This window comes from Schistocerca piceifrons, chromosome 3 (assembly GCF_021461385.2).
Source record: "Schistocerca piceifrons isolate TAMUIC-IGC-003096 chromosome 3, iqSchPice1.1, whole genome shotgun sequence".
NCBI lineage: Eukaryota > Metazoa > Arthropoda > Insecta > Orthoptera > Acrididae > Schistocerca > Schistocerca piceifrons.
Genome location: NC_060140.1, coordinates 879,214,395 through 879,242,231, shown reverse-complemented (window position 1 = coordinate 879,242,231; position 27,837 = coordinate 879,214,395). Strand labels below are relative to the sequence as shown.

General features: G+C 45.6%; 2 protein-coding genes across 2 annotated transcripts in view; both read left to right on the top strand.

Annotated features, from left to right (window-relative positions):
* The window catches only part of LOC124789146, an 892,841-nt gene extending 879,933 nt beyond the window's left edge, over window positions 1-12,908 (top strand). The window contains exon 9 of the mRNA XM_047256440.1: window positions 12,832-12,908. The gene's annotated coding sequence lies outside the window, so the exon portion shown is untranslated. The remainder of the gene's footprint in view (window positions 1-12,831) is intronic.
* The window catches only part of LOC124789145 (SH3 and multiple ankyrin repeat domains protein 3), a 192,524-nt gene that overhangs the window by 54,876 nt on the left and 109,811 nt on the right, over window positions 1-27,837 (top strand). Inside the window, 2 exon segments of the mRNA XM_047256439.1 lie at window positions 12,832-13,171; window positions 23,602-23,619. Of these exon segments, the coding sequence (XP_047112395.1) occupies window positions 12,832-13,171; window positions 23,602-23,619 (358 nt within the window).

Below are 27,837 nucleotides of genomic sequence, written 5' to 3'. Positions count from 1 at the left end.
TGTTGAGGATTGTCCTCGAAGCGGCAGGCCTCGTACTGCACACACTTCAGACAATGTGCGTGGAGTTAACGAACTGGTGACTGCTGACAGACGCATCACAGTGAACGAATTGTCACGCTACGGTGGGATAGGGGAAGGAAGTGTTTGCAGAATACTGAAAGTGTTGGCATTAAAAAAGGTTTGTTCCAAGTGAGTTCCCAGGATGTTGACAGTGGCTCACAGAGAAACAAGAAAAACGGTATGCAGCGAACTTTTGGAACAGTACGAGAATGGTGGAAATGAATTTCTTGGAAGAATTATGACAGGTGATGAAACATGGCTCCATCATTTTCAGAGACGAAGAGGCAATCAATGGAGAGGCATCATGCAAATTCACCCAAGAAAAAAAATTCAAAACCACACCTTCTGCTGGAAAAGTTATGGCTACGGCGTTTTTCGATTCCGAAGGACTCTTGCTTGTGGACATCATGCCAATTGGAACCACCATAAATTCTGATGCATATGTGACGACACTGAAGAAACTTCAAGCTCGACTTAGTCGTGTTCGACCACGTCGGCAAAAGCAGGATGTTTTGCTGTTGCACGACAATGCACGGCCACATGTCAGTCAAAAAACCATGGAAGCGATCACAAAACTCGGATAGATAACACTGAAACACCCGCCTTACGGTCCTGACCTGGCTCCATGTGACTATCATCTCTTTGGGAAACTGAAAGACTGTCTTCGTGGAACAAGGTTTGAAGATGATGACTCCCTTGTGCCCGCTGCCAAACAGTGACTCCAACAGGTTGGTCCAGTTAGTGCGGGTATACAGGCGCTGGTTCCAAGATAGCGTAAGGCAGTTTAGAGCGATGGAAATTATGTGGAGAAATGAAAATACTGCTCCTAAGGGATGTATCTACACACTGTTAAACTTTCAAACATGTACGAGGTGCATTCAAGTTCTAAGGCCTCAGATTTTGTTTTCTAATTAACTACTCACCCGAAATCGATGAAACTGACGTTACTTCTCGACGTAATCGCCCTGCAGACGTACACATTTTTCACAGTGCTGACGCCATGATTCCATGGCAGCGGCGAAGGCTTCTTTAGGAGTCTGTTTTGACCACTGGAAAATCGCTGAGGCAATAGCAGCAGTGCTGGTGAATGTGCGGCCACGGAGAGTGTCTTTCATTGTTGAAAAAGCCAAAAGTCACTAGGAGCCAGGTCAGGTGAGTAGGGAGCATGAGGAATCACTTCAAAGTTGTTATCACGAAGAAACTGTTGCGTAACGTTAGCTCGATGTGCGGGTGCGTTGTCTTGGTGAAACAGCACACGCGCAGCCCTTCCCGGACGTTTTTGTTGCAGTGCAAGAAGGAATTTGTTCTTCAGAACATTTTCGTAGGATGCACCTGTTACCGTAGTGCCCTTTGGAACGCAATGGGTAAGGATTACGCCCTCGCTGTCCCAGAACATGGACACCATCATTTTTTCAGCACTGGCGGTTACCCGAAATTTTTTTGGTGGCGGTGAATATGTGTGCTTCCATTGAGCTGACTGGCGCTTTCTTTCTGGATTGAAAAATGGCATCCACATCTCATTCATTTTCACAACCGACGAAAAGAAAGTCCCATTCATGCTGTCGTTGCGCGTCAACATTGCTCGGCAACATGCCACACGGGCAGCCGTGTGGTCGTCTGTCAGCATTCGTGGCACCCACCTGGATGACACTTTTCGCATTTTCAGGTCGTCATGCAGGATTGTGTGCACAGAACCCACAGAAATGCCAACTCTGGAGGCGATCTGTTCAACAGTCATTCGGCGATCCCCCAAAACAATTCTCTCCACTTCCTCGATCGTGTCGTCAGACCGGCTTGTGCAAGCCCGAGGTTGTGTCGGTTCGTAGTCACACGATGTTCTGCCTTCATTAAACTGTCGCACCCACGAACGCACTTTCGACACATCCATAACTCCATCACCACATGTCTCTTCAACTGTCGATGAATTTCAATTGGTTTCACACCACGCAAATTCAGAAAACGAATGATTGCACGCTGTTGAAGTAAGGAAAACGTCGCCATTTTAAGTATTTAAAACAGTTGTCATTCTCGCCGCTGGCGGTAAAATTCCATCTGCCGTACGGTGCTGCCATCTCTGGGACGTATTGACAATGAACGCGGCCTCATTTTAAAACAATGCGCATGTTTCTATCTCTTTCCAGTCCGGAGAAAAAAAATCGGAGGCCCTAGAACTTGAATGCACCTCGTAGAATGAAAGATGGATTTAAAAAGAAATAGTGTGCATTTCTTTTGGAGTGACCCTCGTACTTCGTGATGCGTCGTTTGTTCTTTTTTTTCCCTTAGAGTGCCTTATCCATGGCGTTCATACCTTAATAAGGCGGAATATAAGGCAGTATTTCGGGATGTAGTATGACTTCATTCTTCCCACGAGGTATCATTATCCTCTGGACGAAGATATCAGTTTAAATTCATAACAGGCTATCGAATTGTCACTATCATTCATCATATGGGAGAGCGCCTCGCCAGACAGACACCGATTGCTGCCTGCAGACTGGCAGCGGCGACCACATTTAGTGCCCAGTGAGGCGCAGCTCTGGTGACCTGCGAGGCGGCCCATCATCGCTGCTGACTGATCACAGGCAGCGTCGTCCTCTGTTCCGCCAATAGCCGCTTTGCATCTCGGCTCACGCCAGCTAATCGCCACTTGACGAGTACTGCTCTCAATGTGCGGCGGAAAAGCTTCCGACGCTGAAGGCCGCTCGTCCGAATTCGTCAGGGTGCGTGATCATTCTGTCTCAAGTGTCTCCGTTTTATTTAGCCCTCTGTCTAAATTCCCACTTGCAATTGTATTTTCGTGCAGGTCTCTCCATTCCGACGGACACATTAAGCTACGGTAGCGGATACGAGCACCGGGCTCCTTATATGATATAAGTAAAATAGTTTCGCACCGAAACCGATCACCATCAGTAGAAATGCCATAAATTCCGTTTTGGACAGTTACTTTTTATTTTTATAACAAGAATAGAATTTGTTCGGGTGGGCAGTGAGTTTAGGAAAGAGTGGATACGTTATGGGTCCGCTGTGGCAGACCAGATAAATGTCTTAGGTGAATAGATGTGTCAAAATCTCGTCTCGTTACACTCTCAGTACGTCGCAGGTCCTTAGGAGGATCTGCTAGACGATGAGTTAATTGGGTAGGGAGAAGAGTCATTAATGATATCCACTGAGAACAACCTATGATGAGGTAACAGTGTCTTGAAAAACATAGGCACCAGGTGCTCTCTCGACATGACCACTGTTGCTACGGGAATTCTGCGACGCTTTGAGTCGCAACAGTATGAAAAATTATATAATTTTAAAATTTTTCACAAAAGTAGCCTTAATTATCACAGAAAGCAACGAATACAAGAAGAAATTCGGAAAAATTAAACAATCAATTGTTTTAAGGAGATGATTTCACTTTGGAACAACTAGGACACACAGTTTCCAACCACACATCATTTCATGTGATATATTTTAAAGCAGATTCACAGTTTTCCTAGTCAAAATCCTATATCTCGAAACTTCTTGAACTCATAATGTTTAAAACAAATTGTAGTCCTAAATTACAAGCAAAAATGAACCTAAAATTAAATAAATTTCGTATAAAAACCAAATACTGCCCTAGTGGTTTCATTTCGAAACCACTCATAAGAGCAGTAGTATAAATTAAAATTTACGTTAACAGGAACTTTGGACATACTCTTTTTCACTGTCTCTTTTTTCAATATGGCCATTATTAAAAAAAAAGTATGTTACAATCTGCTGCGATCACGTAGCACAATCTCCTCGCCGACTGTTACTTTGAACGCTGTAAGTGACTGCTACGATGCACTGCGATACATTCGTAGCAGTATCTCAGGTGTACCACTAGGTGTCTGTCTTGCAGTAGCATCAATGGTTTCATGCTAAGCGCTCTGGTACTCAAAACAAAATTCATGAAATGGTGGTACCAGGCAGAAAACACTGGTAACGGAATGGTGGCAGAAGCCATTCGTACGCCAGAGCTCCGTACGGCATCGCTAACGAACAGCCGGTAACCGGCACATTAGTAATGCCGAAGACATGCCTGTATTGTCCACCCACTCACAGTCAGCATGCCTAAGTGGTTCCCTAGGAAAGAACCCGGCCAATTTCCTTCCCTATTCCTGTCCGTTCAGAGGTTATGTTCTGGTTCTAATGACCTCGTCATCGACGGGACGTTTATCTGTAATGTGCCTTTTTTTCACAACCAGTGTCACTTCGCAGAGGACAAAACGAAGAGACTTAGATTTCGCAGATGTTTTTAATTGTGTCGTTTTTAATTTCCCTATAGGCCACCGCGCGACGTTCGTTCAGAGCGGTCACAGCGTCGCAAGGGAATCTCGTTCCAGTGGCAGCTTAGACCATTTGTTCTCTTCGCTGCTTGCTACTGCTTCCTTCTCAAAGGTGTCCTACAGAATTGAAGAAGGAAGCTTCGTCTCCTCATTTTCCGCTTGATCTGCAGCAGAAAACCAGCGCTGTATTGTGTTTAAATTGTAGATAATTCCTTGGAGCTATAATAGTAAACAAGGAAAAACTTCAGCTGTTCGGTGTTTCTGGCTTTAATGTACAGTAGTTACTAGCGGCGTTCCTACATTTGTAATACACAAGGCCCGTGTGGTGTGTGCAGAAAGTACGTATTGTTTAGCATTAATTTCCGTATTTACCGTTCCATTCTGGGATGGTAAACGGGGAGAAAGACCGTAGAGATCCCTGGCTTTGGTCTTGTTTTGGAACGTAGTTTTTGGAATGTTGAAAGACTCCCCGCGATGTGCAGCAGCGTCTTTCTTGTAGCGTCTCTCACTGAAGTTTGTCGAAGAATTTGGAAACGCTCATACTCTCGCTAAACGAACACATGACAAGGTGTCTGCTCGTCTTTGAATCTTCTCTATCTCTTCCGTTAACGCCCGCATCTCGTGGTCGTGCGGTAGCGTTCTCGGATCCCACGCCCGGGTTCGATTCCCGGCGGGGTCAGTGATTTTCTCTGCCTCGTGATGGCTGGGTGTTGTGTAATGTCCTTAGGTTAGTTAGGTTTAAGTAGTTCTAAGTTCTAGGGGACTGATGACCATAGATGTTAAGTCCCATAGTGCTCAGAGCCATTTGAGCCATTTTGATCTTCCGTTAACCCAACTTCGTAAAGATCCTAAACAAACGAACAGCATTCAATATTTGATACCATTTTGGCTACACAGTATGTTGAACACTGCAATGGACAGTCCATTTTTTGACTGATGAAAAATGTATAAGAGTGGCACTTGTGACTGACACTGCAACTAAGAACAGTTACTATTTGACGCCAAAAGACCTTCCTACAACTTGATACAATGCTAATCCGTGACTTGAAGATGGCCGCCTAACCCGTGACTTGAAGATGGTCGCTTGGCAGAAATTGCTTGTGTGTGAGAAAATGCAGAGTGCCTTAAAAAAAACGTGAAGCACCCAGAAGGGGAGAAAGAAACGATATGAAATCTCACCGGGTGAGAGGGTGTGTCAAGTTATTTCAGTGATTTCAAAATAATGTCAAATTTACGAAGAACTCGGCAGTGAGTCCGCTTAACAGTATGAATTACACTGCTTCCGGCATGCACTGATTCATTTGGGAAAAATGTCATGAAGGCGTTGTACCCTCTCCTGAGCAAGCTGGTCCAGAACTGGTGCTTGACATCCTGCCCCCCCCTCCCCCTCCCCACAAACACACACGTTCTATCGCAGGCACATCTGGCAGCGTTGGTGGCCACTCAGGCAGTTCATAGAGACACGTGCCATGCGTGGACGAGTATTGTCCTGTTGAAAAATGGCACCACTGTAGTATTTCATGAAAGGTAACACATGAAGACACAATACGTCCGGGCATACTGTTGCGCCATCAGAGTTCCATCGATCAGTACCAGCCGCGACCATGATGCCAGGAGTAACGTGGCTGTGTATCTGCAAAACGTTGGCAGAATTGAGTCTCTCCCCATGTCGCCGCCACACTCGACGGTGATGATCATCTACGGCAGTGTGAACCGCGAATCGCTGGACACAGTGCGACTCCGTTCATCAGCAGCCCATGCTTCCTGTCACGGCATCACTCCAGACGCAGCCGTTCATTTTCTTGATGTTAACGGCAGCCCACACGTGGGGCAATAATTCTCTAGTCCAGCTGCTGCGAGTCTCCTGGATGACACAGAACGTGCAGGGAGTCAATTGCTTATTCTTCCTCCCTTCTGGTGGCCGGACGTGGTCGACGGGAACGGCGACAACTAGTATGCTTGCCCTCAGATTCCCATGCTGTCCAACATCAGGCCACTGTCGCATCTGAATGTTCGACAAATCTGGATGCTGCACGATTCGACCAGCCTGCCAAATGGAGACACACAAAGACGCTCATTTCAAACTCTGTCAGATGGCGATAGCTCTGTTTAACACGAGTTTATGGCATCTCCGAGTCCTTCACAGTGATCACCTAACATCTGTCACTATTCACGCCCCGCATATTCCATACTGGACCTGGCAACAGCATTAAACAAAAATAATACAAATGCACTCCGATGGCCGCTCTAGTTGTCACAGAGAATCGCAACACTAGGCATTGGTAAACGGCGTTCAAAAAGCAGTACAACACATTTTTTTCTCGGACGATTTCTGTTGTGTTGCCGAGAACGAAAGCGCGGCGGGACCAAACAGGAGCGCCCCGCGAACAAGCAAAACGAACGGGGAAGGACGGACACGAACAACGACGGACGACCGAGCAAGACCTAACGAACAACAACACGCAAATAGCAACGGGGTTACAAGCGAAACCTCACAAATCCACGATGTCCACTCGTACACGGAAACCAAGTAAACACGCTGTCTGTAGGTGAGATGTCGATAGACTAACGCGAATATCAGAGTGCCTGCTGAGCTTTTTTTTTTTTCCCTTTATTGTAATTTTCATCACCTGATACAGGCGGGCTGTCAGCAGCATAGTACGCTGCTCTTCAGCCTTAAGCGGAACAATAACAAGACATATGGGCGATACAGACACTACAGTAAAAACGGCGGGCAAAAAAAGGAGATTTAAAAAACAATAAACATGAAGCCGTTCACGCTGGACTCGAAAAAAAAACAGGAAACACTTGGTGACATGGCGCACAGAACACGGATGACGGCGACGGCACACGTGAACAGTTGATGCGTGACGGTCACAGAACACTAAACACAAATCGAGGCACACACACGACACACAGATGGCGATGATCTCCGGCGCGCGAATGTTCACTGAGCGTGTACAAGTCCTGGGACCTGCCAAGAGAGGAGGTGGAGGAGGAGGAAGGGGCGTGGGAGAGCGAGAGGGGAGAGCAGAGATGCCACGGGCAGGGGAGATAGGGGGGAGGGAGGAAGGGGGAGGGGAAGCCCAGGGGAAGAGGGGTGGAGGGAGGGGACGGGGGGAAAAGGAAAGAGAAGGGATGGGAAGAGAAGGGAGGGAGGGTGCCTAAAGGAAAGGACACCGGAAGTGGGGGGTGGGGCAGGGTCAAAGCTGATAGGAGGGGTAGATGGAGGGGAGGAGGACATCATCAGGGAGGGGGAGCTGGCGGAAGCCACCTTGGGAGAGGGTAAGGAGGGTGGAGAGATGGAGACCGGGTTGGACGTGCGAATACAGGCGCGGCAGCGGGCGGGGATGGGAGAGGATCGGGGAGATGAGCGGGTGAGGAGGATCGAGTTTGCGGGAGGTGTACAGGATCCGTATCCTTTCAAGGAAAAGGAGGAGGTGGGGGAAGGGGATGAGATTGTACAGGATCCGCGTGGGGGAGGGGAGACGGATGCGATAGGCGAGGCGGAGAGCATGACGTTCAAGGATTTGGAGGGATTTATAAAAGGTAGGGGGGGCGGAGATCCAAGCCGGATGGGCATAACAAAGGATAGGGCGGATGAGGGACTTATAGGTGTGGCCTGCTGAGCGAGAGGCAGGCGTTTAAATACCTGATAGAGCACGTTGCTATTGGCCGCTGGGACCACGTGCTCCACCGTGGCGCCCTCACATTATACCCAAGCCAGGAGCGCGCGCGCCGCCACGGCTTACGGCGCGACGACTGGATCTAGACCTCAAGTTGTATTCGAGGTCCATGTCGTATTGCACGGATTCGAAACCCGCGGCGCTCGGTACCAGAATTTCGGTACAAAAAAGTGCGGAATCTGTTGTAGAACAACGTGGAGTAGTTCTGCTTTGGCCCCTACAGTTTCATGAAGTTCCCATAGGCGGCGGCGGCGGCTCCATACCAGCATCTGTAATGCTGGAGTGTTCCAAGCACAAAGCTGTCATTTGGGTCTCTTTTGGCGGAAAACCGGAGCATCACAGATATTCATAGGCACTTGCCGAATGCATACGAAGACCTGGCAGTGAACAAAAACACGGAGAGCCGTTGGGCGAGGCGTCTTGTCACTATTACAAGGTCGATCTCGCGCGTAACGGCTGGCCGCACAGAGCTGACTGCTGCATGTTGGAACTCATTGGAGGTGACCGACGGATCGCAAACGTCGCTCCACAACTGGACGTCTTCTTGGTAGTGCTGGCGCACTCTTCCACCATTGGTGTACTCGAAGCTGTGTGCCCGCTGGGCTAAGAGAAGAACATAAAGAGCAACGAAGGACCATCTTTGAGGAATTGCTTGCGCTTTAGAAGGCTGATCGTGACCTTTTTTTGTCAAACTTCATCACAGGCGATGAAACATCGGTTCATCACTTCGAGACGGAAACAAAACGCCAATCCATGGAGTGGCTCTGCACCACATCTCCTCCGAAGCAAAAGCTCAACAAAGCCACAGCCTCAGCCGGTGAAGTCATGGTGACTGTCTTCTGCCCTTATTTTATCTTGGTGATCGTTCCTCCCTATGTACGTCGGTGTCAACAAAATAATTTCGCATTCGGAGGAGAAAGTTGGTGATTGGAATTTCGTGAGAAGATTTCGTCGCAACGAAAAACCCCTTTCTTTTAATGATGTCCAGCTCAAATCCTGTATCATTTCTGTGACACTGTCTCCCATATTTCGCGCTAATACAAAACGTGCTGCCTTTCTTTGAACTTTTTCGATGCACTCAGTCAGTCCTACCTGGTAAGGATCTCAAGCCGCGCAACAGTATTCTAAAAGAGGACGGACAAGCGAAGTGTAGGCAGTCTCCTTGGTAGGTCTGTTACAGTTTCTAAGTGTTCTGCCAATAAAACGCAGTCTTTGGTTAGCCTTCCCCACAAGATTTTCTATGTGTTCCTTCCAATTTAAATTGTTCGTAATTGTAATACCTACGTATTTAGTTGAATTTACGGCTTTTAGATTAGACTGATTTATCGTGCAACCGAGGTTTAACGCGTTCCTTTTAGCACTCATGTGGATGACCTCACACTTTTCGTTATTTAAGGTCAACTGCCACTTTCGCACCATTCCGATATTTCTTATAAAGCGTTTTGCAGTTTGTTTTGATCTTCTAATGACTTTATTAGTCGATAAACGACAGCGTCATCTGCAAACAACCGAAGACGGCTGCTCAGATTGTCTGCCAAATCGTTTATATAGATAAGGAACAACGAAGGGCCTATAACACTACCTTGGGGAACGCCAGAAATCACTTCTGTTTTACTGTTCACCCCTCAAGGTGAAGAAAAAAATTGAAGAAAGAGTCTCAGGGCATTGGTCGCCACAAAAAATGCAACATAACTTCTCCGTGACGAAGCGAGGCCTCACTCAAATCTGCGTACCCGCGAGGAGCTCAGAAAACTTTATTGGCTGCTCTTCCTCATCCACCAAACAGCCCGGATCTCGTTCGCACTTTCAATCTATTTGGCCCAATGAAGGATGCCCTGTGGGGGAAGCAGTACGCGGATGATCCAGCAAGATGTTGGCTCCGACATCGACCAGTAGAGTGATACAATGCGGGCTTAGAGGCCTCCCAGCAAGGTGGCGTAAGGCCGTCCCATTGAACGGAGAGTATGTTGGAAATTAGGATTTTGTAGCCAAAAGGGTGGAGAATGAAATGAATTATTGGAATCCGGAATGTGACCAACCTGCTTTCAGAAAAAAATGTTCCTTTAGTTTTTTACATCTACATCTACATGTTTACTCTGCAATTCACATTTAAGTGCTTGGCAGAGGGTTCATCGAACCACAATCATACTATCTCCCTACCATTCCACTCCCGAACAGCGCGCGGGAAAAACGAACACCTAAACCTTTCTGTTCGAGCTCTGATTTCTCTTATTTTATTTTGATGATCATTCCTATCTATGTAGGTTGGGCTCAACAAAATATTTTCGCATTCGGAAAAGAGAGTTGGTGACTGAAATTTCGTAAATAGATCTCGCCGCGACGAAAAACGTCTTTGCTTTAATGACTTCCATCCCAACTCGCGTATCATGTCTGCCACACTCTCTCCCCTGTTACGTGATAATACAAAACGAGCTGCCCTTTTTTGCACCCTTTCGATGTCCTCCGTCAATCCCACCTGGTAAGGATCCCACACCGCGCAGCAATATTCTAACAGAGGACGAAGGAGTGTAGTGTAAGCTGTCTCTTTAGTGGACTTGTTGCATCTTCTAAGTGTCCTGCCCATGAAACGAAACCTTTGGCTCACCTTCCGCACAATATTATCTGTGTGGTCTTTCCAACTGAAGTTGTTCGTAATTTTAACACCCAGATACTTAGTTGAATTGACAGCCTTGAGAATTGTACTATTTATCGAGTAATCGAATTCCAACGGATTTCTTTTGGAACTCATGTGGATCACCTCACACTTTTCGTTATTTAGCGTCAACTGCCACCTGCCACACCATACAGCAATCTTTTCTAAATCGCTTTGCAACTGATACTGGTCTTCGGATGACCTTACTAGACGGTAAATTACAGCATCATCTGCGAACAACCTAAGAGAACTGCTCAACGCATGTCGTACAAACCCGCCGTGCTGGTGTGTGAATGACATCTGACGTCTCTTCTGGACGCTTCACTATTTTTGTCAGTCACAGCTGCTTCTGGAGAACTAATGACACCGTTTACAGGGCGGCCTTTGGAGAATTCACGATGCAGTTCTTTAGCAAAGTCGATGTGTGGACGTTGTGGGGCGGCGGGTGGAATAATCGTTAATGTTCCTATTATATATTTAATGCTGCTTGCCGTTCTCAACACTGGCTCTCTAACTACAATATTGGCAACCAGAAAGTGATTAGCAAAACGTGAAGCCTGTAATTAGAATTCCTAGTGCCCACTTCATCTGAGAAATACATTTATAGCTACAGCTTATAGCTCTGAGGAATTAGGAGATTGTCTGGGGTTCATAATCAAAAACCTTTCTCTCTAAAATGTTCACTGTATTCTGAAAGTCACAGACCAAAAAGAATCCACACAATCCAACTACCAGAGCAGTTCAGAGTCTAATGCACGCACTGATGCCACTATAACTGTTCAAATTAAATGTTTAAGTGAATGCTCGCCATAATTTGATGATAATGTTTATCAAACGCCACGCTAAATAATGGTAGTCTGCAGCTCGTGGTCGTGCGGTAGCGTTCTCGCTTCCCACGCCCGGGTTCCCGGGTTCGATTCCCGGCGGGGTCAGGGATTTTCTCTGCCTCGTGATGACTGGGTGATGTGTGATGTCCTTAGGTTAGTTAAGTTTAAGTAGTTCTAAGTTCTAGGGGACTGATGACCATAGATGTTAAGTCCCATAGTGCTCAGAGCCAGCCAAATAATGGTAGAATGTCTGTCCTGCGGCGGCACGTGAAAATACGACATACGCAAACTGAAGATAGATAATTAAAGTCATCCCAGAATTAATACTTCACTCGGAAACGATTTCATGGTTACGCGTATGCCGAGTAACTTATTACTGCATCCGAGGCTGTTTATATCAACGATACCGACGCGGCGCGACTCCCGGCACAGGTGGTGCGCTAATCAGCGTCTGGAGAGAACTGGGGCCTTCGTTTTTCACGCAGCTTTCTTACATATAAAGCCGCGGTGCGGACGGCTAAGGGAATGCCTGATCAAATCTGCTCTCCCAACTAGCCGCTGGGCTAGTAATGCACCACTTTAAGTTATCGAATAAATCATTGCTTCCTTTGCTGATGGCCGATGAAGCTCTCAATTTAAATGTGCAATCAGCACACAGGTAAGTAATAATAATAAAAGTCTGTCGTGGCTAAGTCAAATATTTTGGTCGAGAGAATTAATTTAATTACACTACACGCAATAGACGAGCTCTGAACTTGCTCTTTGGAGATACGGTATAGCTATAGTTTTATAGTTATTCTGTTGAAACTTCTCACATTTTTATGATTATAGCGGATCTCCCTTCTACTTAAATTTAAACATCCTAGCTTTATTTATTCGCCTACTTAATCAACTTGCTTCCTTAATTTCTAAGACAAAAACCAGAAAATCATGAATTACAACTAAAATTTTAATTTGTGAGATCCAGAAAACTGTTTCTACTAAATTGTTATGCAAAAGGAATGTAAATATAAATTTTTAAGTTTCTAGCTCTTTTCTGTTGCGCCAATGATTTTTACAGAAAAACATCCAAATTTTGAAAATGGTTAAAGTTATTGAACTGATATCCAACACATATTGATTTTGTATTACTCCTGACATGCTAGAAACGTTTCAGGTTGTTCATTTTAAAGTATTGCGCAATATTTATGACGTCAGAGCTAGTTACGGCGGACTGGCTGGCACACAATGGAAAGACTGCTGTGAATTTTTTAAGGCGTGAGTATGCTGCTTCCCTACAACGTGTTGGTGAGTGCGTCGTTTGTCCGCAGATGTGAAGCTGTGATGGAGGACGGCGGCTCGGCTTGCGGCGGCGGCAGCGCTGGGGGCGGCGCGTGCTCGCCGGTGCCGCTGGCGGCGGCGGTGCCCGTGGCCGTGGCGCTGCCGGCACCCACGGCGTCGCCCCCGCCCGTGCCCGTAGCCCCTGCCCCCGGGGGCGGCGCCGGCCCCGGGGGCGGGCCCGCGGCGGCCCAGCAGCAGCAGGCGGCGGACGAGGGCTACCTGCTGGTGCGCGTGCACGTGCCCGAGCTCAACGTGCAGAAGTGCCTGCAGTTCCCCAGGGACCAGCTCGTCTGGGACGTCAAGCAGCAGTGCCTCGCCGCCCTGCCCAAGGTACGCCGCACGCCGCGGCCCTCGCAAGTGTGCTTCTTATCGGTTTATTCGTTTCAGTTTCTTGTCGGCCCGTCAAGAGCGATGTCTTTCAAAAGACGAGCTGCGCTCTTTCCCGTCAGCTTGGAGTGGGTACTTTCATCGTGTACTGTAATAACAGTCTCCCAGCCACAAATGAAAAAAAATAAGTCACTAACTTGGACGAATAGGAGACCTTTAGTCTCCTGGCGTTCAGGTACGTCTAGACTCTAGATAGATGAAGTTAAGAGTCACAGTCATGGAGAGGACTCAAAATAAAAAATGCGTAAGAGAGGGGAGCAGTGATGAAGAGTATGGTGAGGAGTAGGCCACCCAATGTGAAGTACGAGGCGTGTTTTTTTAAGTAAGTACCGTTTTGAAATTAAAAAAGATGTGCTAAGATATCTCAATAATTTTACACTTACATGAAAGCCTCTACCTTAATCTACTTTTCTACATAATTTCCCTCAATATTGAGGCACTTGTCATAACGTTGTATCAGTTTTTTAATACCCTCCTCATAGAAGTCTGCCGCCTGACTTAACCACTGCATCACCACTGTTTTGACTTCGTCATTGTCTTGAAGACGCTGACCGCCCAGGTGTTTTTTCAAGTGCAGGAACAGATGGTAGTCACTGGGCGCAAGATCGGGGCTGTACGGAGGATGATCTAGAGTTTGCCATCGAAAAAATGTGATGAGATCTTTGGTCTGATTCGCCACATGCGGACGGACATTGTCTTGCAGCAAAACGATGCCCCTCGTTCTACTTCCATTTACTGTTGCTTTGATTCTTGTGTGACGTAGGCCACCCATGTTTCATCGCCCGTAACAATCTGGTTTAAGAAATCATCACCGTCGTGGTACCGCTCAAGGAAAGTCAATGCACTGTCTAAACGTTTGGTTTTGTACACATCCGTCAACATTTTCGGTACCCAACGCGCGCACAATTTTCGGTAAATCGAGTGCTCGGTCACAACGCCATACAAAACACTACGAGAAACATTAGGAAAGTCATCCCGCAAGGAGGGAATCGTAAAGTGTCCGTTTTCTCTCACCTTATTGTCCACTTCCTGCACAAAACTTTCATTAACGACCGAAGGACGCCCACTCCGTTGTTCATCAAGCAAATTTGTGCGGCCATCTTTAAATGCTCTCACCCACTTTCTTACCATTCCATCACTCATAATATTTTCTCCGTAAACTGCACAGATCTCACGATGAATATCGATCGCTTTTAGGCCTTTAGCACTAAGAAATCTTATAACACCCCGTACGTCACAGTCGGCGGGACTCATGATTATCGGAGACATCTTAAAACACTCAGTACACAACGTAAACAAGGAAGAATAAGACTGTAATGGCGTCAGTGCGTAGATTAAGGTACAGGCTTTCATGTAAAAACAAAATTGAGATATCTTAGCACGACTTTTTTTAGTTTCAAAACGGTACTTACTTAAAAAACACACCTTTTATTTCCTAGATTTTCGGGTGAGCAACTGTTGAAGTTTCGCTGAGAGAGGATTTGGAGGGATAGGGTCGAAGGAAACAAGGAATGGGGATTACTTCTAACCCCCCCTTGAACGACGAGTTCAGTACGAGCGAAATACAAGCTCGGAATGTGGCACGGTAAGTGATATCCTTTCTAAAGAAACCATCATGGGCTTTACCTAAAATGATTTACAGAAAATCTAAATCCGGATGGCCAGACAAATCTAAACCATAGTCCTCCCGAAAGGAGCCCAGTCGGTTAGCCACTGCATCACCTCGCTTGGTTGGAGGGGTGTAGGCGAAAGATCGGGACAATGACAGCGTATTTTATTTAGAAATGAGAAGGCTGATGATAAGTTAACAGCTATTTCATAAAGCTTCAGGACTGCGCCCGGATGACGTCGACTTCTTACCACGATATTTCGGCTGAAAACCATCCAGCCATTTTGGGTGAGTGTTTAGTACTGGAGACTGTTAGTTCGCATCGCTGACTTTATACCAAAAATTAGGGATCAGACGCATGCGCAACGGCAGCCACTGCATGAGCGACTTGTGTCGAGTTTCGCGCCCTATTACAATATTGCTCCATGCCGCGCAGGTGCTTGCTTTACGGTGATGCGCGCTCTCTGTCGGAATGCGGGCTTGCTTACTTAAAATACAGATTTCAGATTAATAACATTAACTGCCGCTAGACGTCTCACTAGTCATTCGTAGGTATCAAAGAAATCATCAGGCCCCACGTCCGCCCCCGGTAGCTGAGTGGTCAGCGCGACAGACTGTAAATCCTAAGGGCCCGGGTTCGATTCCCGGCTGGGTCGGAGATTTTCTCCGCTCAGAGACTGGGTGCTGTGTTGTCCTAATCATCATCATCGCATCCCCATCGACGCGCAAGTCGCCGCAGTGGCGTCAAATCGAAAGACTTATACCAGGCGAGCGGTCTACCCGACGGGAGGCCCTCGTCACACGCCATTATTATTATTATCGGGTCCCACGCCTTATCCAGTTGAAAGCCGCCATCACGATAAATAAGATTTTCTGCCAAACGTATTTCCACCGATTCCTTAACAACTGAGTCCCAAAATGATCTTGTCGAGGCCAAGATTTCCGTGAGGGAATAATCTATGGAATGTCTTGTGAGGCACAATGCTCGGCTATGGCTGACTTGCTGGACTGCGAAAGGCGCGTGTGGCTATCATGTTCAACGCACCTTTCACGCACTCTGATGCACTGCGTGCGTTGCCTTTGTCACATTGGCAAGATATTCTGGAGATTCCAGGCCTCCGCAATCCCCAAAACGTCGTTTACCGAATTGAGAAGAACTAGCGTCTTTGTACGTGAGCAGAAGATTACTTTGATATGATGTTTCCTTAAGATTTTGCCTAATTTCAACGAAATATTGTCGACACATGGTAGGAACGCCGCTCCTTCTCTTGATCTTGTGGGTAGTCACGTTTCGCCCTCCTTAAAGCTATGCAGATCTGATGTAGAGAATATCCATCATCCTTGAACACAGATTGTAGGTGTTCCAGCTCCTTTGCAAGACTGTCTCCATCAGACACAACATGTGCCCGGTGCACCAACGTTCGAACGAGGCCCATAGTTTGTGATGGGTGGTGGCAGCTCGGCGCCTGCAAATTGAATCTGTATGTGTGGACTTACAGTAAACGGAATGCCTCAATGGTGAATCCACTTTCCGACTGACCAAGACATCTAGAGACACTTCCATCGTAAACTTGATATTCTCGCGTGTTGAATCCAGATGATCCAGACAGCGGATAGTTGTTCTTCGCTGTGGGGCCAAATTACACATCGGCAGAAAAAGTTTGGTTCAACTTCTGCCGAATCAAATGCCTTCTTCTCGAAGTCTCCCATAAAAAAGTTTGCTACCAAAGACGAAAGAGACCTACCCTTGGCAACACCGTCAAGATATTCACTGTTGAATAAAAATTAGGTGGAGGAAAGTGCTTTCAACTGGATAAGGTGTGGCAGCCGGTAATTTCTTTGATATCCGCAGAAAGTAAACACTTCATGGCTGCTTACACGTCTAGCGACAATTACTTTTATTAATATAACATATGAATTTTAACTCCATAAGCCCGCATTCCGACAGAGAGCGAGCACGCAGTATCACATTGCGCCTGCGCTTGCGCGCCATAGATGGAGCGGTACTCGAAGAGGGCGCGAGACTCGACAGATGTCACTCACATAACTGCTGCCGTTGCACATGCCTCTCCGCGCCAATTTTTTGGTATAAAGTCAGCGACGCGAACTAGCAATCAACAGCACAAAACACTTAACCCTAAGATGGTGAATGGTTCTCCGCAGAAATATCGTGGTAAGAAGTTCACGTCATCCGGCTGCAATCCCGAAACTTAGTGCAGTACGGTTCAAGCCGGAAAAATTTCAAGAATCACAAGTTAAGAGGTTTCTAGTTACAGGATTTACAGCATAAGATGTGCGTGGGTGTTTAATATCGTTGAGAAGAGAGAGAAATTGAATGAACCAATAAGGGATTCGTTTGGAAGAGCATTTCCAAAAACCAGATGTCGAAGAATTTTAGGGGGAGGCGAAATCAAGGGGACTTGGGCCAGGATTTTGAGGATACTGCGGAACAGAGTTTTACAGGTGTGGTGGATGGCGAAGGGATGCAATCCATATTTTCCGACGTTTAATGGCCTCAGTCATCTCTGTGATCGTCAGCGTAAACGCTGGCAGCAGATAACAAAGGAACTGTGTGTTGTAGACGTTTCCGCCCGTCATGCACACAGGAGTGTATGGTTTGTACACCCATTAAATGTATAGCTAAATAAATAAATCGATAAGAACCACATTTAAATTTCCTTATCGCATACCGTAGCTGACAAGCGGACCTGCTGTCAGGAGCTTTACATCAGCGGAGCCAAGTAATGCTTTACTTGAACATTACGGAACATTTCAGGTGCTGCTAAAAATTAAGGAATGTATTTCCTTCTACGTCACTTCCATTGAAAAATTACCTATAAGTTATTTTAGAAGGATTAAGTATAACAGTAAAAAGCAACGCAAGCTAGTAAATTGCCAAAAAGAGCTTGTGCAACACCACCAGTGAATATCACGAATATATTTCAATAACTTTGGCAAACAGATGTAACATTAAGTCACAACTCACCAGCTTCACCTGTATTGTTGTTATATGCTTTTTTTTTTTTGCACAATGCTTATCGCAAGCGATGCTGAATTCAACACAACTCGCACTTCCACAACACACATACTACGACATTACACTCGACACAGTCAAAAGTTTGTTGTTGAGTACACGAACTCTCTTTCCAACAGGGGCTATTGGTACACTATGCCTCACATCGAACATGTACTAGAAGGACATGTTGCAGTCACTGTTAGCTGCACTTAAATATTTATTTATTCACGCGAACATACACCGAGGTGGCAAAAAAGTCATGGGATATGCTCGACGTGGCATGGACTCAGCAAGTATTTGGAAGTCCCTTGCACAAATACTGAGCCACGCTGTGTCTGTAGCCATCCATAATCACGAAAATGTTGCTGGTGCAAAATTCTGTGAACGAACTGTCTTCTCAATTATGTCTCATAAATACTCGACGGAATTCATGTCAGGCGATCTGGGTGGCCGAATTGCCCAGAATATTCTTCAAACCACTCGCAAACATTTGTGACCCGATGACGTGACGGAGCTGTTCGGGAACATGAAGTTTATGAATGGCTGAAAATGGCCTCCAAGTAGCCGAACATACCATTTCCAACCAATTATCGGTTCAATTGGGCCAGATGACCTAGTCCGTTCCACGTAAGCACGGCCCACACCATCATAGAGCCACCACCAGCTTGCACAGTGCCTTCTTGACAACTTGGGTCCACGGTTTCGTGTGGTCTGCGCCACACTCGCACCCTACCATCATCTGACCAGTCTCTAGGGTCCAACCGATCGGTCACAAAAGCACTCGCGCCGGTCGTCTTCTACCATAGCCATTTAACGCCAGATTTGGCCGCACTGTCCTGACAGATGCGCTCGTCGCACGCCCCAGATTTACTTCTGCGGTTATTTCACGCAGTGTTGCTAGTCTTGTCTGTTAGCTTGTTAGCTCTGAGAATTCGCCGCAAACGCTGCTGCCCTCGGCCGTTAAACGAAGCCGTCGACCACTGTGTTGTCCATAGTGACAGGTGTCTGAAATCTGGCATTCGCAGCACACTCTCGATACTGTGAATCTCGGAATATTGAATACCTTAACGATTTTCGATGTGGAATGCCCCGTACGTCCAGCTCCAACAACCATTCTGCGTTCAAAGTCTGTTAACTCCCGTCGTGAGGCCAAAATCACATCGAAAACATTTCACATGACTCACCTGAGTACAAATGACGTCTCCGACAATACACTGCCCGTTTATACCTTGCGTATGCGATACTACCGCCATCTGCGTACGTGCGTACCTATCCTATGATGTTTGTCACCTCAGTGTGATTCGCACATTGGTTATTTTCGCTTCAGTGCTATAACGCAGCATATGGTTACTAGTATTGTCTTAAAATAACATTTGGTGATAAATAATAGTAAAGCACAGATATTGCTGATGGCAAACGTGCCCTTCCAGTACAGTTTGCCGACAGATTGGAATTACTACCAGAACGTGATTTAGTCTTTTCCATCGTGAACACCGAGACAAGATAACTTTGTGGTTTGGCACCAGAATGCTACATATTTGGATTTAAAAACACACATGTGCCATGTTGTAACAGCTGCATAAGACTTGTGAACAGGAATAAACGGCACTGAATTGCATGGACCACCAATCAATGCGAAATAATGTCCAATGGAAAGGTCACTCAAGAATGGCACTGGACTGCACTAAGTCGTGGTGCAGACTGTAGCGCTGGAGAAACACGAACGTCGTATCCTCGCTTCAGTGCCTGGCCAGTGTGCGGCGCAAGTAACGTAACAGAAGTTGCGAGGCAGTGGTGACCAAAACTTCCAGTTCAAGTAGAAACTTCTGGATTGTATACCGTACCGGGAGATGAATTTTGTTATTACTGTACCTATTTTCATATCAATGGAAATTATAAGGGACAGTCAAATGAAAACGATACAGGTGGTAAAAAGTACGTAAATTGTTCATTATTTCAAAAGTAATCTACATAACGGTTAATACATTTATTCCAGTGTGAGACAAGACGGTTGGTGCCTTCAAGGAAAAACGTTAGCGGTTACCTACGCAATGATGATTGTAGCCAGGTGTGGACATTTTGTCTTCAGGGCTCCAAATATAAGGAAATCGGATAGGGAGAGATCGGGGCTGTACGGGGGATGTGTAACGGCTCCCCCATCCAAACAACTCTGGCAATATGTGGGCCCGATCTCTCCCCAAGCGATTTCCATATTTTTGGAAGCCTGAAAAAAGACGTTTGTGACCGTCGATTTGCTTCGGAGGAAGAAATGCACGTCTGGGTACAATCATGGTTCCGTAGGCACCCGCAAACGTTTTTCCATGAAGGTTTGTCCCACTGTGGGATAAACGTATTAACAGTTATGGCAATACTTTTGAAGTAATAAACAGTTTACGTACTTTTTCCATCTGTCTCGTTTACATTTGACTACCCCTTAAAGTTTGCTTATGAACTGTAGTGGAGCTACATAAATCAGACGCGCGGTCGAATACATGATTTAAGTTTGAGCCACTCATCCCTTGCATGTCGCGTCATTGTGGAAAATGCCTGAAGGGGTAAATGAATAAACCACATGCCGCTCACATCGGAAGGAGTGTTAATAAATAAAGATGGCTCGCTGGCTACGTGTCTGACTACAAATCCGAAGGTTCGAGGTTCAATCCCCGGTCAGTCCTGGGATTTCTGGATTTCTTTTTGTCACATATCGCCTCTTTTGTCTCTGGAAATAATTTGCGTATTTGAAAAATGCCAAGCAGCATCGCTACAGAAATTCAAAAGTCTCTCTACAACTTGCTGAAAGTTCGTTAAAAGGTCAGAGGAAGACACGGTCAACTGGCCGCTGTGGCCGAGCAGTTCTAGGTGCTTAAGTCCGGAACCGCGCTGCTGCCACGGTCGCAAGTTCGAATCCTGCCTCGGGCATGGATGTGTGTGATGCCCTTAGATTAGTTAGGTTTGAGTAGTTCTAAGTCTAGGGGGCTGATGACCTCAGATGTTAAGTCCCATAGTGCTTGGAGACTTTTTTTTATTTTTTATTTTTTTTAAAGACACGGATACTGCCATAGGACGGTGCCTGGTAAAGCATGGTATTATTCAAACCAGCCTTCAGCTTGACGGCAGCGTTTGTTGGTTCATTAATCAAATGGTTCAAATGGCTCTGAGCACTATGGGACTCAACTTCTGAGGTCATCAGTCCCCTAGAACGTAGAAGTACTTAAACCTAACTAACCTAAGGACATCACACACATCCACGCCCGAGGCAGGATTCGAACCTGCGACCTTAGCGATCACGCGGTTCCAGACTGTAGCGCCTGGAAACCGTTCGGCCACCCCGGCCGGCAGGTTAATTAATAAAAACTCCTGATTCGCTAACGGCACAAATAAATAGCTTTGCCAAGCTAATGTCATTTAATTGAAATAGTAGTTGTTATTAACCACAGTCAAGTTCGCTAAAACTCTAACGATTACATGTCACATCGGCAGTGATACATCGACTGAGTGAAAGTGCCATATTTGTTTCTGAGCTTAAAACAGCGCATGGATGCGATTGTTATGCACTGTTCAATTAGTATTCAATATGTGTTTATCACGTTATCTCCAGATCTCCATTGCATAAGACAAATGTCACACACACACACACACACACACACACACACACACACTAGCTGTCACCCACATTAGAAGAAAATATATCAACCTGTGTTACTTTTCCCACACACACACACACACACACACACACACACACACTAGCTGTCACATTCTGTAGTGCTTTTCGTTTTCATCGGAATGGGAATTACTGCTTCACAATACGCACCGTCCAGCACATCATTAAAGCGAGGGCGCTTTCAGTGGTCCTCGCATTGAAGCAGTCTTTACGGGAACCGACGGCTTAGCTGGCACGCTTCTGCGCCACTTTTGATTTGCAGCGCTGATGTGTTTTGTGTTTGTCTGTTGCTGGCGAGCGCGCTGTGTTGTGTTGCGTTTGTTTGTGTTGCGCCGCCTCGTGTAGCCGGCGGACAGTCAGTTAGTTGAGCAGTTGTAGCAGTTCAGTAGCCGCAGGGTGCCCGCCGCTCAAACCACACTGGCTAGCCGACTCCCATCTGCTGGCGCCACACGCGTAAAGTGAGCACCGTGTTACAGAGCGGTGACGTGTAATGTTGTCGAACTGTAAAATTAATGAAAATGCTTTAGTTCTGTCGTTGTAAAACAGCTAATACAGTTTACAGCACTTTTAATGCGTTCACTTGCAAAGGAAGGCCGTACACAAGAAGAAACATGGCGATGAGCTAGTCAAGAAATTCTTCGAAGTTTATAGAGCATTATTTAAAAGCTATAAACAAACATTGGCACATAAAGCGTGCATTCTACAGAACACCAGCACTAAAAATATTACATGGAGGAAAAAATTTACATGGAGTGTCTGTGAAGTGTCCTAACAGAGGTCAAGTGCCTAAAAGGTGATAAGAATTATAGTGCATTATTTAAAAGCTATAAACATTGGCACATAAAGCGTGCAGTCTAAAAACACCAGAACCGAAGAAAAATTACATGGAGAAAAAAAATTACATGGAGTGCCTGTGAAGTGCACTAACTGAGGCTAACTGCCTAAAAGGTAATAAGAACGGATTGGAGAGAGAACTTTTTGAATACTACTCTTCTGCGTAGCGGGAAAAAAACCAGTAGCAGTTAAAAAATATTCCGAGGGAATGCGCTGTGGACCAAGCTATCCACTTTTATCGATTCTAAAGTTTGAAATAAAATGCACCGATTCTGGATTATATTATGCAAGGAACGTGGAAGAAATATGGGTATACCCAAACTGCCAGATATTAACAAGAAAAAAAAATGAAGCCCGACAAATAAATGAGGCATTTTCACGTGGGAACCTGACATGTAGCACAGACCGGCGCCTCGGCGGTTATATTCGACGTCGAATTGGAGACCACATACAGACTTTATTTCGATATTGATAAGACTTTGCGGACTACGATACGTATAAGACAGAAAAGCCCACGGAGGTAAAAAGACGAAGAAAGACACAGAAGGCTAAAAGAATCGAGGTAATTAAATGAAAATGAGAAAAGTTGGAAAACTACCAAGATCTAGTGCATAACAAGAAAAATACACCGTTTGATAGACAGGAAAGATGGAGAACAGTTTCTTCTTTTCTTTTTCGTGTCCAGAAATCAGCGACTCCTTATAGCTTCTCGATTCGGTACTGTTACATCAGTGGCACACTTATTTGCACCTTATACATTTTCAAAGGTACAGAAAAGCACGTCTTGGATCTGGGCTTATTCACAAAGGATGTCTTTCTAACCATTCTAGCTTGATCTCACAGGCGCCGCACTTGGTCGTAGCCGACTGGGCGTTCGTTCTCCATGTCTTCCACAGAAGTTCAATGCTAAATGGTTCATCCTTCTGAAGGAAGTACCAGTTCAGACACAAAAGCTGAGATGTGCAGTTCCTAGGGATAGGAAAAGAGGTGCAGAACCAAGGCAGGCTAGACTACGCCATTAGATGATTGTCGGTTAAATGAAACGTGGACTGCGCTTTTCCTGTGCAGGCTGTCAAGCCGTCGGTGTGTCTCGCCGCTGCCTTGCGTCGGTTATCGTGTCAGAGAGCTGACCCCTTTGAACGGAGATGCCAGTGCGGAGTGGTGGCGGGCGCCCTGGTGTGTGTGTTGTGTTGTTTGGTGTGGTTTGTCTAACGTGTTCATTTGTTTTGTCTGTTGCTGGGACGGCGGCGCAGGTGGCCACGTGGTTCCGGGTACGTAGCACTTCCTCAGCCTGCTCCTTCTGGCGTTTGCGTTCTGCTTGCACTGGCGCGGGGACCATCTCTCGCTGCTTCCCGACTCACCGACCACGACATCGCGCCCCCCTTTTAATCCTGCGGGAAGACTAGGAGTAAAATGTCAATCGTCGATAGTAGCGAAAGACTATGATTGCTCTGCTAAGAACACGGATGTTCACAAGACATAACCGATCAAAGCTACCTAAACTGCACTCGAAAGTACGTACTACAATATTTTACAACACCCACAGAGTTAAAATGGTCAGGAGGTAAGCTCACCAGGCAGCATCGTACGTGAGGAACGAGCATCGAGGACATTTCCTTTTGTCTGAACGAGCACACACTGTCTTTCAGACATCACATACTACCGTATGTTCGGTTGTGTTCAGCTTGCACTTTTATGCCCAATATTGCAACATATGATCTTATCGTCTTCGTTGGATGCTGTGAAAGGCGATATGGTTGCAGTTCAAACATGGAAAACGTCTTACACGATCATTCGCAGCACTTAAAGAAGAAAAATGTATTCTCAACCTGTTTGGACATCCAAAACTAACTTTTAGCTTCTGATCCATACTCTCTATACGATAAACGATCTCCAGCAGTTGATGCCACTATAGAAAGAAATGTTTTATTTTTTTCGTCTACTGAAGGAACAATGCAGTGTAAGAACCACTGATTACAGAACAGTTTTGCCGGCCGCGGTGGTCTAGCGGTTCTAGGCGCTCAGTCCGGAACCGCGCGACTGCTACGGTCGCAGGTTCGAATCCTGCCTCGGGCATGGATGTGTGTGATGTCCTCAGGTTAGTTAGGTTTAAGTAGTTCTAAGTTCTAGGGGACTGATGACCACAGATATTAAGTCCCATAGTGCTCATAGCCACAGAATAGTTTTAGCCCACTGGTACACACGAAAGTGGAACTGCAAAGCAACTTTAACTCATCACCGAATATGGTTGATTTACGTAATAAACCTAACGATAAAACTTTTTCTTGACAACTGCTGCAATCGTTATCTGTTTTATGCAAAATAAAAGCACTGAGAACATAATGAAGTACCCACTAGAGTAGCTGGTGTTTCGTTTACGGTAGATACAAACAGACATTTAAATGAAACTTCCTGTCAGATTAAAACTGTGTGCCGGACTGAGACTCGAAGTCAGGACCTTTGCCCGCGAAAGGCAAAGGTCCCGAGTTAGGGTCTTGGTCCGCCACACAGTTTTAACCTGCTGCTGTAGAGTGAAAATTTCGTTACGGAATCATTTAAATGTTCTGAACTTCATTATGCAAGGCCAAAATAAATTAATATTATTCATGTTTGGGTGACATAAAAAAGGAACAAAATATTTTCATTTAATATGTGGTCTATTTTCCATTTATTTCCTATCAATTGCGCAAATACATACGTTTCTTCAGTTACTAAATTAAAGGACTAATTTCTAAATCTACTTTGGGACGCCCATTATTTTCATTGTGCTCCACAAAGGTACGTTGTTGCAACCTAACGAAACTGCTCAGATGGTAGAACTTCTGAGACGATAGACCGCATCAGATTCCTCTTAAACTTCTTCGCTGCCCGACGTTTCGATCTCTCCGCTAGAGAGGGGTTTGTCATCAGTGACAAAGATCACGAAAGTCTGCAGACCTGTGTAAGAACTACTTAGTTTCACTTATAAGGTAATAATTGAACCTTTTTTTTTACATTAACAGTTATATATTTAATCCTTTAATTTAGCGGGCCTGACTTTCACAATCCTGTATCAGAAAACAGATGAATCTAAATCGAAAGACAACGGAATCGGAGACTCTACTGAAAAAGGAATTCCAGAATAAAAAGCGATGCTATAGAAACAGGCTCGAAAGATTCGTAAACGATCAGAATTATTCGCCCCTTTGAACCGTCTAAACAGATGTGGCCCTGCGTCTCTTTCCTTGCTGTAATCAACACCGGAGTATGGACTGAGCATCGGGAAGTATCCTGAGATGAGGTCTCCGCTGCTTTGCTTTTTAATTGTGACTTTTGAGGCTGGCTGATAAAGATGTGCTTCTTATGTTATGTGGAACGCATGCTTTTCGTATGACATTTTTTCGGCTTTTTCTGCGACCTGTATATATAATTTGCTTGCTGTTGCATAGTTTTTTTTGTAAAGGCATTCGATGATTTCTATTGAATACACCTGTAAATGTATATTCGCTGACGTAAGCGTAGTGGCACAAAAGATGAAATTCCGCCAAGAGTTTTCCGAACGATAAGACTGCACGGTTTCAGGTAAGTTAACGTGCAGATGACTTGAGGACGCTGTTGCAACCCGTATGGTCTATGAAGACAATACAAAGAATTACACGAACTAGCGAAGCAAAATTGCTGCTTTGAAAAGTTTCAGCAATTTTGGGGGGTTCTGTTGCATAGACAGTGGCAGAAAATTAGCAACAGATTTTGAGTTCAGCAGTTTTCTGGAAGGCAGGCACAACTTGCACAGACTTACTCTCTAGAAAATGTGAAGCAATAGCTCCAGGTGCAGCGCCGTCTGCAATTTATTTCATTGAAAGTTGCCGGACAGCAAAACTTCTCCTGGTGAAACTGAAGAACTAGCACGTGAACAGCGGTTGTGGTTTTGCATTTATCATTAGTCTGTAGTTATTCATAGAGCGCAATACTGTATACAGTTCTCCGTATGTATCTCTTGTCGTTCTTTAGTTCCCGTTGGACTCTACGTGCTCCATAATGAACTCGATAAATGGAATGAAAATGTCTTATGTTACACAGCTTTTCCAGACACATTGAGACGCAACATAGCATAAATGAAAGTCTCTTTCTGGTAATAATAATACAGCAACTAATCGTATTTATATCTGCTTGTTTCTTTTGTGTGGTGGAAAGTTCTGGAGAACCACGGATGCAGTTTCAAAGGGTCGACCTGCAATACCATACGTTTATCTATCTGTCTCTAGGTGAGGTGGTAAGCAATTCCCAATTTCATACGCTGTACGCCGGACATTTCTGTAGTCGTAAGGCTCTTTATAGACCACTTGAGCTTCCGTTGCGTTTTGTGTCTGGCTTTTGCTTTTCTCTGTGCGGAAACTTTTTAGATGCCCAGCCACTTCGGTATGTAGCATCAACAGCGTAAACCTCAAGCCTTTTCTCACACGGCGATCCAAGCCATTCTCACCACGCTTTATTTCTTCCCAACGAACCAATCATAAATGTAAGGTAAAGTACAGAGAGCAGAAACTGCAGTTACGCGTCAATAAATGGATTGCGCACATCAAGTCTCGCGACTATTCTTTGTTTCCTGAACTTGTTAAGATTTATTATAAAAAATAAACATGCATCGTCACGTTGTATGCATATCTGCGTTTGTCGTTCACGGAATGTTCACGGTCAAAATAGGCAATTCACACCGAAGGATTACTATGCGGGCTCTTTCCCAGTGTGATAAAAATAACAAGAAAACTGAGGCTGTACAAACGCTGGACACTGGGAAGGCCTGGGGCGTTAATTCACTTGCGGCAGCCACCACACAGACGTGCCACAATCGCTTCTCCACGTCCAGTCGTTCCCTGTGGTATCTGGTAGTGGGTGCTGGTTCGGCATAGCACGCATCGTCCTCTAGTTCTCTGGAGTTGGGTGTTTAAAAGCTTTCGCGGGACCAGAACACCACGCAAATTTTGTTTTAAGCTTGGGAGCGGAGGGATTTGCCGACCACTCGCAGACTTGGCTCGAAAATATTGAATCTGTCACCTGTCTGTTTTAACACATGACTTAAGGAAGCGCTACTTAGCCACGGCTGGCGTGCTGATTATACTCCTCTTTTACTATCTCTGTTAATACCATATCGCTAAAATAAATATCGCACTAGACTAATCTTGGCCCGCTGTATCGAACTGACCCGCAAAATTCCGCTTCGAAAATCATTTTGTTTGTAACAAGAAACAACCCGACACTTTACGTTGATCCTGGGCGTCGCATGAAACATGTGATGAGCAGTATTTCTTTGGGCTTACTCCAGCTACGTACTGCAAATACAGAATTGCAAATATTTGCCAGAACACCAGAAAAAATGTGCACGACGACCCTGCATAATAATAATAAAAAAATTGTTTACAAGTGAACCACTGTCTCCGACCTCTCCCCCCCCCCCCCCCTCCCCCACAAGGCAGCGTGCCTACTGATATTTATGATGTATCCACTACTTC